Here is a 13,606-nt window from a genome sequence, read left to right on the forward strand (position 1 = left end):
ACCCTAGCGGGCCTGGCCAGTTTATTTACCTGCTGACGCGGCAGGTTTGGCCAATCACGGCCCCCAATGGCTGCGGCTCGCCATCCCGGGCCAGTGGGGGCCGCAATCGGCCGAACCTGCCGCGTCAGCAGGTAAATAAACTGGCCAGGCCCGCTAGGGTGCTTACCCTGGCGAGCCGCGTGCCGAATGTTGCCGACCCCTGATGTAGACCTTGCTGATGCACATTTATGGTTTGATAACATTCTTTGATCTAGTCCTCTCTGAAATGGAACTAAACCAAAGCACATTAACATATTGTTAATGCATGTCAAGAGGGTCCACACAGACGGTCTATGACCGGCTAGGAGGGGGGTAGATTCCCACCCCAGCTTGCCGCAAACTAATTGTTTTCATGCAGACAAGTCCTAAACTGAAATATGAAACAAAACAGAATACCTCACTGTGATTAGCCCTACAGGGATAAGTATAGCTTGACAGGTTTTACTTTGGCATTTTAAAGAATTCAAATGGAGCAGCAGTACGATGGACACATACCTGTTCTTCTGTTTTTGGAAGTCTGATAGTTAACATTTCTAAAAAACAAGAAAATAATATTAAAGATCTTTCAAGAAAGGAATAATAAATAAAAGATTTGTTTGAAAAAATGGCCAACTCCACCATACTTGCTGGATAATCTACATGGTACTACGGTATGGTGCAATAAACAGCTTTTGCTATTGGTTAACACTGAAGTGAAACTGACATGTAAACCAATGCAAGAACTATATATAATTTATATTTTTTGTATATAATTGATTTTGGTTGTTGGCTCATCTTGAGCTTTTGAGTTCAGCTTTTATGAAGGTCAGGAGCAGTTAACATTGCTGTGAGCATCTTTTTAGGACTTTCTATTGATACTGACACAAATAACTTTCCTGAGCAGGGAAGAATTTGAAAAATGCATAACGGTCAAGGAAGAATAATGCGACTGGATACAAAATGCCAATCCAAATACTCTGAGCAGTGATTGGCTGAAATTCTGCTCAGTTGATGGAAATATTACAAGTCATAATAATTACTCTATAATTTCTATAACGGAAATGGAAAAGAATACCTCTTCATATTTTTGTATTTCTGATCAGATCTGGACAGAGAATTGCAAAATACTGATTCCAACTTCACTGCTTTTGCACTTGGTTTACTTTCTTCTGTGATCACATCCTGCATCGTCGTAAACTTTGAGTTCTTTGTTTTGTTTAGTAATGCTTCTTTGAGACATTTCTTTTCCTTTGCTGAAGAAAGGTCACTATCTGCCACTTTCTTCTTCTTTTTCTTTACTTTGCCGATGAAGAAATCATCATCGCTATCACTATCTTCAGAATCGGATGACTGGTTATAAAACCTCTTTTCCGTGCTGTCATCAAAATACTCCTTGTTATCAAATTCTTCCATATCACTAACATCACTGTTTGATTTGTTTGTTATCCTGAACTTGTTCGCACTTGTAAGTTTTTTTCTTTTTGGCCAGTCAATTGTCGGTTCTGTTTGATCTTCAACTATGGCATGTTTTTCTGACGTTTGTAGTGACAAATCACTCGGAGAATCTGTTCTTTCAATTTCTGAAGATTTCTGCTCACATTCTCTCTCGCAGATTTGTTTATTTTCTATGTTAGTGGCTTTTTTCACATTCACCTTTGTTTTAGCTTCTTGCTGTTTTAGAACCAGTGTATGTGTCTGGTTATCTACATTGCTATTAGAATGTTGCCTCAATTTAGGCTTTTGAGAAAGCTGTTCTTCTGATTTATGCTCATCTGAAGATTGAGTTTTAGGTGGCTTCCGTCTTGCATCCTTAAAGGCTTTTACAGCAGCTACAAAAATAATAGCAAATAGAGTTATTGCAGTATCACAACAGTACATACATTAGTTAAACCAACGTTCAAGTGGCTATGACACTAAGTTTGCAAGTTAGATCCACTATGCTGAACAAGTATGAGATTTTTGGTGCCTTCACTAGATCATTTAGAAAATAAAAGTAGGGGCTGAAAATGGCTTGAAGTAATGTCAAAGAGGAAAAGTGGGAAATCAGAACTGAGTGAGGGCTCCTATTGCATGTAGTGAACTTCTCAGCATCAGATGATTTTCATTGATTCAAGTTAATGTCAGGTGATATTTTGAGTGTGAAAAAACTGTAAACACACGTTATATACACACACACACATATATATATATATATATATATACACATACACACACGTATAATCATAGGCACCTAGCAGTGCCTGTTATTAGCTAAGGTTATTTCCACCATAACCTTTTTTCACAAGCTAATTTTTTCCTGGAACATTCACCCTTTGGCCTGGAATTTTCCATATCTGCTTTCTGCCTAACAGCGAGCAAAACCAACGTGCCTCAACCTTCTTTTAGCCTACGTCTACACTGTACACCACTAGCGGTGGTGTGTAGGGTATGTGAGTGCTGCGGTGAAAAGCACGCTATGTCCATATTGGAAACAGTGCAAACTGCCTTAGGATACTTTGAAAACCCCAGCCTTAAATACCTCCAATATATAGTCTTTATAGAGTCAATATAGGTGCTGCCCTAAATATGATTCAGCACCAATTTTGCAGAGACTTCTGGATTTTATGAATCATATAATCCCTCTCTCTGCTAGCTGCTATGCGATTGAGAGTTTTACACCTATTAACCAGCTAAGTAGTTAATATTACAAAACTATTTTAGGTCTGACACTTCATCTCAGCTAGCTGGCTTAAGTTTGGCAATACAAGTGTGTAACAGTACATACACCTAATAGCAAATACTACTACTGTGGGTTAAAAAGCAGACACAAATATGGAAGCAATTTAATATTAATCAAAAGTGACCAACATATTCAGGTTATAATAAGCCAGTTCATTATTGACACACTACATATATTTATATTTTCTCTCTTTATTAAAAATTCAGTTCCTTACAGAATAAAGGGAGCCTCGGTGTTCAGAATAGAATTGTAAAACCTTTAAAATTAATCTGTGTGGCTAAGGCAAATATCCCTATTTGAGACAGAGTGTAATTATATTACCTCTTCCAAAACACCATTTTTTAGGGATAGAACAAGATAATGTGCATAAATAAATACAGGAATTTGAACAAGATGAGATCGTCTATTTCATACCTTTAATATCAGCAATTTTTGTCTTTAACAGTGGGTGTGTTGCTAGTCTAGCAGTCGCTCTGTCAGCTGCAGTGGAATTTGGCTGTATAAAAAAATAAATAAGAAATGTTATATGGTGATAAGGTGGTTGTGTAGATTTGCCTGATCCATACTACAAGATACAATAGTGACAGATTATGGACCTCCCAGCCCACTAAAAAACAAACCAAACCCCAAGACAATACAAGTTTAAATGTTACCAGGCCTGCACACCACACATTTGTCTTAAATTAAAATGTCACGTCATCCCAAGGAGCATAAAAGAATTTGACTATGAGGCTATTGATAAGAACATCACAAATATGCACCATTGCAATTGCCCTATTGTTAAACATGAGTGATATTGTTGATATTTTTGTTTAAGAATAGATTGTCTGCACATCTTCCAGGCTTGAACAACATACTACAATTTTACATTCACTGCATATTTGCTATATTGGTCTACAATAATTCAAAAAAAGGCTGAAGAGGACTGTATACACAAGGCCACCTCCTCTTGGCTGGAGGGATAATTACTATTAAGTCAGATAATATTGTTCATCTTCCTTTTTTGATAGAGCTCTAGAGACTAAATTTTGAAGTCATTACTATTATTTCCAATAGTGCTCACAATGTATTAGGTGCTTTCCAAACATGAGACAACATTGCTCCTTGTCTCCAAGACCTTTTCAGTCTAAAAGGCAAACAGACGAAGGGGTAGAGGAGAAGTGTACATATCTAAGTAAGGTAGTCAAAGTAGCAAATGGCCACATCTTAGTAACCCAGTTTTTAAAAAACACAAGTGTGTTGTATTTTTCATAGAGGTTATGACAAGGCTGTGGATTAATAGTAATAAGCAACCACCTGACTTTCTGTAGAAGTCACAGTAGAAGTTCGTGTTCAGATACTTCCTGAAAGTTAAGAAGGTAGCAACCTTGTGGACTAGCTCAAAGAGGGGTGGTTTGGCTAAAGGAATAGAGAGTAGAATTTGTGAGAGAAGCAGGTGGAATGAGGCATCGAGGCTGGCATTGTTAGCACAGCAGAGGAGATAAGGGAAGATGGATAAAGAGAAGGGTGGATAAGAGTTAAGGTGCAGAGTTATACAGGGTCTTGAAGGCAAAAGTAAGCTCAAATTTGATGCAGCTGAGCAGAGGAAAGCCACTGGAGGGATTTAAAGAGCAGGGTAACATGGTCAGATTGAAGGGCAAGGATGATATTGGGGTTTGTGTGTTTTGTATGAAGAGAAGGGAGGCAGAAGACAATTTGGGTGTCATGGAGGCAAGAGGGGGAATTTATAGTAATTAGGGTAAAAGTACTATGGATGATGTTTCTTTCCTTTCCTACCTTTGTGATTTTCAATTCCTAGTTCTTCATATGTTGGAAGACAACACACAGTTATTAGAAAGACTGTTCTTCACTCACAACGTTGTCCTCACTTTACTGCAAAAGTTCTTAATGGGCAAAACTGATTGGGAAGGCATCTCAGATCCAGGATGGATTTTGTGGGGTAGAGGGGAAAGGAAGGAGGAAAAACACCAAACCCAGTACTGCTAATAGCCCAGTATTTATCACCTGGAATGTGGGAGACCCAGGTTCAAGTTCCTACTGTGCCTGGTTTGGAGGTGAGTGCCCTAAACATCAAGCTACTAGCAACACTTGGTGGGTTTCTCCCCCTCATTCCATATCCGAATAAAAACAAAATTTCAAACTCTCTAACCTCTTTGGAAATAAATGTTTTCTGGCCAGCCCTAGGGAAAATGTTACAAAATAGTGAGGGAAACTCAACATCTTAGCAGAAGACCATACTGTTTAGGTCATATTTCTTGTTTGATGAGATGATTTTCTGGGCTTGACAGTAATTTCCCTTCTTCCCAAGTCCCCTATATTGCAGAAATCTTTCCTCAGGTCAAGGAGAGCTGGGAAACTGTTCCCTTTACATGGTGTCAAGTATCAGGGGGTAGCCGTGTTAGTCTGTATCTACAAAAACAACAAGGAGTCTGGTGGCACCTTAAAGACTAACAGATTTATTTTGTTCCCTTTGCAGACAGTCTGCGATTTTCTGAACATTGGCCAAAGGAGATGGTCCAAGAGACATACATGTTCCATCTCCAATGGGCCTCAGCTGGCTTACTCACAGGCTGGTTTGGCCTAGAGAACTTGAAGCCTGAATCCAGATCCCATGTGACAATGGTGCATGCTGCTCCCAGACTGCTGGGACAGCCTGCTTACATTGCTGAAGATCAAAAGGTATTTTCTTTGGAGATTTTTCTATAGCTGGAAAATGTATTTTTGAACTTAATTAATATACTTTCCCCCTCAGACGCTTCCTGTGGGTTTAGAAAGTGTATACCATAAAGTTCACAAAGCAGCAGTAGCTTCTGTGCAACATCTGGTGTTCTTTAATTCAAGTAAATATGGAAAAGGGTCTAAGTTTATTTGCCAGTTTATATGGAATACTCACATTTTTCTTATAGAAAAAATACCTGCAAACACTATCTACATTAGGAGATAGCAGCCATAAACATACAATGTGACATTCTTATCCTTAAACACTTCCTATTTTTTGACTTTTTGGCATATCCGGGCTTATGGAAAAACAAATTGAACGTAAGTGTTTTACATGATGGAAAACACTGACAGAAAATCTAATTTAGAAGGAAAAATATCTATCCATAGAGGAAAAAAATCATTAAATTTGATTATTTATGAAAAGGCTGGAATGGTAAATATTTATTCATATGAAACCATACTATTTCTTGTACCACTTTTCTTTAATGTGTGTCTTTCATGCAAAAGTCTCATAGTATTTTCAAAGGTAGACACTATCCCCATTTTACAGACTGAGAAACTGAAGCACAGATTAGCCCCAGTGACTTACCTGAAGTCATAAAGGAAGTTTCTGACATGCAACAATAAAATCTGGTTTTCCTGGCTCCCTATCAAGAAGTTTACACTTACAAAACCTAATATTTACTTAGATATGCAGGAACAGAAATTATTTTATTTTTTGGTATTTCTATAGCTGTCTTCTATCCAATATATGTCAAACTAAAACAATGCTAAAAGAATGTAAAAGTTGCAATGTGAAACTCAAACGATCAGAAAATGCTTAAGGCTGCATGCACAATCACATCTCTATCTTCTTGTGCATATGCATTTTTGACAATACCTAATTGCATCTCCGCATATTTCCATAGGATCCTCCTCCCTCATTCAACATCCAGTCTGGCAGGTGCAAAGTGAATAAAGCAGTCAAGTAATATATGTTTACTGTTCAGTGACTGGCTCCTTCTGTACTCAACATTCAACCTGGGCAGTCATGAGATGCCAACATTGTCTGGCTATACCGGAAAAAAGACAGGAGATATTTGACATAGGCTTAATCAGGCCGCAAATTTATTATCAGATGTCTGGGACTACCTGGCCGATAAAAGTGTACAGTGCAGGTAACCCCATGTTTATTCCATAATTAACCAGGGGGCTTTTATCAGCTCCCCCTTTTTCAATCCAGTCCCTCCAGCAAATCCATTGCCAGGAACTTACCATCCACCCCGTCCTCATAGGAGCGTTAAGGTGGGCTATAATAATAGGGGTTGGCTCCCTGCTGTACCAATCATAGCAGTCCCCAACCAGCCCCCGTTTGCTCCTTTACCGAACACCTCTTTTTATGTGCTTTTCCAAACCATTTATCCGGTCACTGTATACCTTTCCTATGGACCTGCACTGAACATCTGCCACAAGGAGGCGAAAATCATTAGCTTGGCTGCTTCCTCCCAAACCCAGTAGGTTCCCAGACCTCACCTAATGCCCTCTTTTATATCAGTCAAAAACATGACAGCACCCAAGTCTGAGAGCTGAAACAACTCCCGAAACAACTCTGGTGCTCCATATACTAGGCAAGGATGTGAAATTACTGCCCCTTCTACGGTCCCCAGGAATTTGGCCATCTCCCTGTTCACATACCTCCTGGCCTTGTCCACCTTGGGGGCCTCATGGCTCCTTGCCAGACCCTGCGCTGAAGAATATCTGACCATGCAATGTTAACTCCTGGAAAAATGTCAAGGATCAGCCTCAAGTCCCTCCTTGTTCTGAGCATTAGTTCCACCCCTTTAAGTATTCCCAAATTGTTTTCCCCAAGGTGTACCACAATTATATCTGGTGGCCATTGATGGGCCCGCACAGCATACAGCAGCTGTATCAGTTGATCCCATAACATGCCCCTCTTTGCACGCCAATGAGAACTGCTTCACCACCGAAGCCCAGCTGTGAACCCTCGAGCAACTTGGATGCGTGCCTATGCTCCCCAAAAACAATACTGTGCCCGCAGATCCACACCACTTCGTGCAAAAGGGAGGGTTAAGGTACAGGGCTGTCCCTTTTCAATGCCTCATTCCTGGGGGGATGAGTCAGCGACCTCACTGACCCTTTGCAGCAGTTTTCTATCTCCCCCTTTCCCCCAAGCCCTAAAGCACAGTTCCCTTGTTTGGCCAGCTAGCCAAATACCCCTCCGCTTACAGGTGCGGGGCGGTCATTTTAACAAGGGGCTCCTTCAAAACTTTTTGGCCTCACTAAGTGATGCACTTATTTATGTTGATTTACAACAACTTAAAAAGGAATCAGTCTGTCAACAACTGCCATGTCTAGTTAAGCTCCACGAGTGACATTTTATGCTACACCTCTACCCTGATATAAAGCTGTCCTCGGGAGCCAAAAAATCTTACCGTGTTATAGGTGAAACCGTGTTATATCGAACTTGCTTTGATCCACCGGAGTGCGCAGCCCCATCCCCCCCAGAGCGCTGCTTTACTGTGTTATATCTGAATTCGTGTTATATTGGGTCGCGTTATATCGGGGTAGTGGTGTAGTTATATAAGCTAATTTTCATACTTGAAAACTATATATTGAGCGGAACCAAGAACACCAGCACTGGCTCTTCAAGTTCTGAGCTGGGGATGGGGAGGTAGGCAATGGAAGGGAGAGGTGGACTGCAGCAGCTGCCAAGGGTCGGGGTGGTATGGAGTGTAGGGACTACATGGAGTGACTTTCATAAGCTTTTAGCAGCACTGTAGGTGAGACGTTCCCCTTGCAGCAGCTGCCTGAATGAGCAAACAACTCAGCATGAGCATCAGTAAATGTCAACAGAGATGACCCTAGCATTTTTGAGTAGGCTTATGAAATGTTTTCAGCTGTAGCTGACATCTGTCCACAGGGGTGCTGGAACAATTTATATAGTGGGGGTGTTGACGATGAAAACCATGCATTTGGTGTTTGTTATTACTACTTCAAGCCAGGGAGTGCAGCAGCACTCCCAGCACCCATAGTGCCAGCACTACTGTCTGTTCACTGTGATCACACTGGCCTAAGGATTTTGTGGAGGTTTAGCAAGATGATACTTCGCAATAAGACCCGAACTTCACTGAACCATTTCACATAAGAAGTCAATACACGTAGGCAATCTTAAGGTCCCCTTTGGTTTCTGTCAGTTACCATTTTCAAGGTAATCTTTGTAAGTAAAAAGCCTACAGCAGCGGTTCTCAAACTTCATTGCACCACGACCGCCTTCTGACAACAAAATTACTACATGACCCAGGTAGGGGGAGAGGGAGCCAGAACCTGAGCCCCACTGCCCTGGGTGAGGGTGCAGCTCAGGCTTTAGCCCCGGGTTCCAGCAAGTCTAATGCTGGCCCTGGTGACCCCATTAAAATGGGATCGCAACCCACTTTTAGGTCCCGACCCACAGTTTGAGAACTGCTGGCCTAGAGGCTTGCTTTATTTTATTAAAATGAAAGCTGAGATTATTTTTTAGAAGGGCCAAAGACCACTTTTGGTAACCAGGGATTTTCCTGAACCACCTTGAGCTTATCAGCAAACATGCACAGAGAAATTTGGAGAATGAGGCAGGAGTCTGTCCCTGTGCAACAGGTGATAACACTGAGTGGCATCAGTGCTGTTGACTCTTCTTTTCTGGTGGAGTCTGGCACCCAGGTGCACGCTTGAATATCCAACTTTCTGAGCACGGTTGAAGAGCAAGCGCATTGCCCTGTTCTATATGCGTGGCCTGAGACCAAGGCTAACCACTTTCACATTTCCTGTGCATTTAGCCCTATACCTCTTATAAAGTGAAGTATATCCCCAAAATGTTGGAGGCTGTGCATTGTGTCCTCCAATTACACTACAGCCACACCTGCCTCTCCTCTTTCTCCCATCAAAAAAGAATGAGTATACTTGAATATGTAAATGAGTTTCTATCACTGTCTCTCACCTCCTTCCTTCAACAAGCATAGGTGCTGGAACTAGGGGTGCTGCCACACCCCTTGGCTTCACGTGGATTCCATTATACACAGGGTTTACAGTTTGGTTCAATGGTCTGAGCACCTCCACCATACAAATTGTTCCAGCAACCCTGTCAACAGAAGGATTTTCCAAAATGTATTCTCCTTTTCTCTTCCAAGAGGATTTTCAAAGACATAACTCCATTCCCATCAGAATTTTGCAAATGGTTTTCATGTGAAAGTAACTTTTACAGAGGTTTTCTTTGCAGGATTTGATGTAAAAATTATCCACCGTACCAACATTTTCACAATAAAGGGAAAATTCAGAGGCATGAAATTGCCTGGAATGAATTCAGAAAGTTTTTTTCCTCAAAATTTTGAAAAAAAACCCCAAACCCTCTTCCCCACACTCTTAATTGGATTTATATTAATTGACCTGGTAGTATTAAGATGACATAATATATTGAACTTCTAATTAATGTCTTCCATGAAACCTCAAAGCACTTTACAAGTCTTAATAAATTTAGAATACAACAAATGGTCAATGTAGTTCCATTGGATTAATCTGGCAAAATTAATTTAGCTAACCAACAACTCTGAGCTCGGCAATTATTTTTTAGAGTGGGAAACAGCCATAGAAAGATTAAGTAATCTGTCCAGTGACACTATAATGATCTATGGCAGAGCTTGGAATAATAATCAGATCTCCCAAGTGCATGTTCTGTGGTGATCTACAAGCCATTATTATTCTTAACTTCTTTTTATCAACACTACAACTGGTAGTATAGTGGGAAACCACAGCAAAAAGTTCTAGGACAGGGCACGCACATGATCTGAGTTACCTACCCACGCATAGAGTTTATCCTTCCAGGCCTAAATTGACACAGCAGTCATGTTGATTGGTATTTTATGTTGTTTTTCATGTGGAAAAATTTCCCACTAGAAAGTAGGAGGGTATTATACTCTTCATATTTGACTTTAGAAATTTCTTCAGTGTTGAAAACAGTGCATTTACATAAAACCTTGCTAAATTCCTATCAATAGGGATACCAGGTACATTTGTCCAAAAGGTGTTTATGAAAAAAAAAATACTGAAAGTAATTTGGATTATTCAGGTTTTGCCTTATGAATTTCCAACTTTCTAATCACTTTAGGTTTTGTTGCCAATCTTAAATTTAGTAATATATTAGAAAAAGTATTAGTATATTAAATACTGTAAGAATTCATATAGAAGACGACGACAGCAGTGGTATTTATTCATCAGGATTACATATTTGTACAATTCTTTGAAAAGTTAAAAAACTATGCCATTGCTAAATATTTTTACTATTTGGTTTTTGCTGTGCTGAACATCAAAACTTGGCAAAAAACAGGAGCAAAAGAGATGCTGGTACTTAAAAACCAGGCAATCCCCATAAAAATAAGGAGATAATTAACAGTGATTGTGCTGCATCAACACAACATGGTCAAATAAGAGAGCTGAGCAAAAGACTGTACATTATTTGTAAGTGGCTAAGAAGCTGTATAGAATATGTAGAAAAATCTTACTAAAAAGATCTTACTAAAAATTAGAATGAAATCTTGAGCGATACTGTAAACATATATATAAAAAATAATTTCTTAACCATTTCACAGTTGATCTGAAAGCATCACACTGATTGCTTCACCTTTTCTGGAGAGCAAAATGTGAAACTGGCCTCTCAATATACCAGTAGCTGATCATATAGCACTAAAAAGTGAAAATGGAGAAAAGCCAGGTTAGAGAGAACTAGAGCAGGAAGTTGCTTCCAATAGGGAGTTGGATGTCTAAACATGATGGGAACTGGCCAACCTCAACAAGCTCCAAAAGAAAAATCTGAAACTAGTATTGTTCTCACTGTTTCACATTACCATCCATTTTTAATGGAGAAGAGAACACAGGCTGAGGGTAGAACAAACTATGCCCCTCAACTTGCGTGTTATAAGCCAATTTGAAGACAGAGTTCTGAAAAAACTTCTAGGAGTTAGCAATAACTCGAATGCATCTTGAGTTCTCTGCAGTTTACCACTGACCATACCCCAAAAGCTCGCAGTGGAAGTAGATGGTAGAAATAAATAAGGACAGTTCTGAGGATGGTGGCGTACAGGGTTTATCTCTATATTAATGAAACTGAGATGGCTCAAGAAAAGTAGCTGCTTGATCAAACTATTAGTTGAAAAGTTCTGGAATTAAAATCCTCATAGCTAAAGTCTTATTACAAATTTAGGTTGCTGACGGAATGATGAACACAGAGACTCCTGTGGATTTAACCTTCAAAGTATTATTAGGCAATTATGTGGCTCCAAGGCACAAACACAAACCCCAAAAGATAACTCATCAGGGATACCCACACAGACTTGTGACATGGTGAAAAAAAATCAGTGCTTCTGCAGTTAGACTCAAGGGGAAAGAGGTATGTTAATCTCTTGGGCCATGCTACAAAGGTGGTGAGGGCTAGTGAGGACACACAGGGATAAATGACCTAGTGGGTATCTGGTACTGTTACAATAAGTGTGTCATTTTAAAAGTTGGATGTGCTATTGAAAACAAAAAGATTTCTTGGCATACTACACTCATAAAGTCTGCCCACAATTGAAAACAGATTTTCATCGTATGTGTTTAGCCATTTTTCTGAAAGACGTACCGTGGAAATGGAAATTCAGTTCACTGAAAAACTATAAAGCATTTGAGATAAACATGTAGATTAACAACTTCTTGGCACTGAAAAGCAGATTTTCCAGCATTATGTTCATTAGGCAATATATGCATTTAGTAATGATTAACACATGCCAGAACTGCTCAAGCAAAATCAAGGTTTCCATACATACCATAGAAGAACTGGAGATGAATTTAAACCCTGCACTCAAAAATCCTACTGTAGGTATTTCAGCATTTGGTACATCAGTGATTCTGTATCATACTGGGAGAAGATCTGTTAGGTGGCTTCTAGGCTACTGAGGTACTATTCCTTAGACTCGGTCTACAGGCAGGTTTTTTTTTTAAACCAAAATAGTTAAATTGTCACAGCCCTCTAGTGTAAATGCAGTTATGCCAGTATGTGGATGGGAGCTGTCCCAGAGCACCCCCTCATGGTCTGAGGTGGCCCTACGGACACCATGTCCTGAGTTCCATCTTAGTTCTTCATAATAATTTATATTCAGGCCAGAATACTTATAATAATATGCCCCCTTGTGGGGTCTTATTTAGACTTTCCCAAATATAGACCATTGTAGCCCCTTCAGGACCAAATGTTCTCCTCCTTCATTCAGGAATTGTGCCTGCCCTCCTCCTGGATAACAGCAGGTTTCCTCTTCTAGGCACAGGAGCCCCACAGCCATCGTTCTGGGGCTGTGCTAATATTCAGGCCTGCTGCAGCCTTAAACCAGCTTCTCCCAGCTGTCCCTCTTCGTAGCTCAGTCCTTTCCCCCGCAGGCTGGAAAAGGGCAGCAGTCCTTCCACTGCTGATCTCTCTCCTGTTATGAAGGAGGAGGCAGCATAGATGCTTCCATCCTTCCCAGGGCTTGTCCCAGTTGGCAGGGAGCCTTGCCCCACCCTGCCCTACAATCTCTTTGGTCCCAGGCCCTCAAAGAAACAGTGACCTGGGATTCTCTCCCACAAATCCTTCAACCCCCAGCACTATCTATTCACCCAGCACCATCTTCCTCTGTCCTAATACCTACCTCTGCCCTTCCCCTAGGCCTTTGTCCACTCCAAAAAGTCCCAGGAACCTTAAACAGATACACCTGGGGACAAGAATAGACTGACCCCTAATCCCTACTATTTTTAAAGGGAACGGTCACACTGCTGCACAATACAAGGGTGTCTCCACACTTGCATAGCTTAGGGCATGTCTACACTACATCTTAAATTGACATAGGTTAGGTCAATTTACAGCCACCAAAGTAATTACTGTAGTATGACTCAGTCATATTCAAATGCAGACATGTATAGTGAGAATTCTCCATTTGTAAATGTAAGGGAGATGAATCTTTGACAGATTACTCATTTTCTTTGTTTACAGAACATTTGCATTAAACAAGTCTTAAAAAAAAGTTTTCAATAAAACTAAACAAAACCCACTTCCCTCCTCAGACAGATTTAATTTGCTTGATATCTGTGACATCATAACTCTACAACCCCTCCAGC

General features: G+C 40.3%; 1 protein-coding gene across 2 annotated transcripts in view; it reads right to left on the reverse strand.

Moving 5' to 3' along the window:
* Positions 1–13,606, reverse strand: part of SRFBP1 (serum response factor binding protein 1) — a 108,913-nt gene that overhangs the window by 4,701 nt on the left and 90,606 nt on the right. For both annotated transcript variants that reach the window (XM_024194526.2, XM_024194525.2), the window contains 3 exons: positions 3,152–3,233; positions 1,094–1,847; positions 535–572 (listed from right to left, as the gene is read on the reverse strand). In XM_024194526.2, coding sequence (XP_024050294.1) covers positions 535–572; positions 1,094–1,847; positions 3,152–3,233 — 874 coding nt within the window. The remainder of the gene's footprint in view (positions 1–534; positions 573–1,093; positions 1,848–3,151; positions 3,234–13,606) is intronic.

This window comes from Terrapene carolina, unplaced genomic scaffold (genome assembly GCF_002925995.2).
Source record: "Terrapene carolina triunguis isolate 2854851 unplaced genomic scaffold, T_m_triunguis-2.0 Scaffold113, whole genome shotgun sequence".
Lineage (NCBI taxonomy): Eukaryota > Metazoa > Chordata > Testudines > Emydidae > Terrapene > Terrapene triunguis.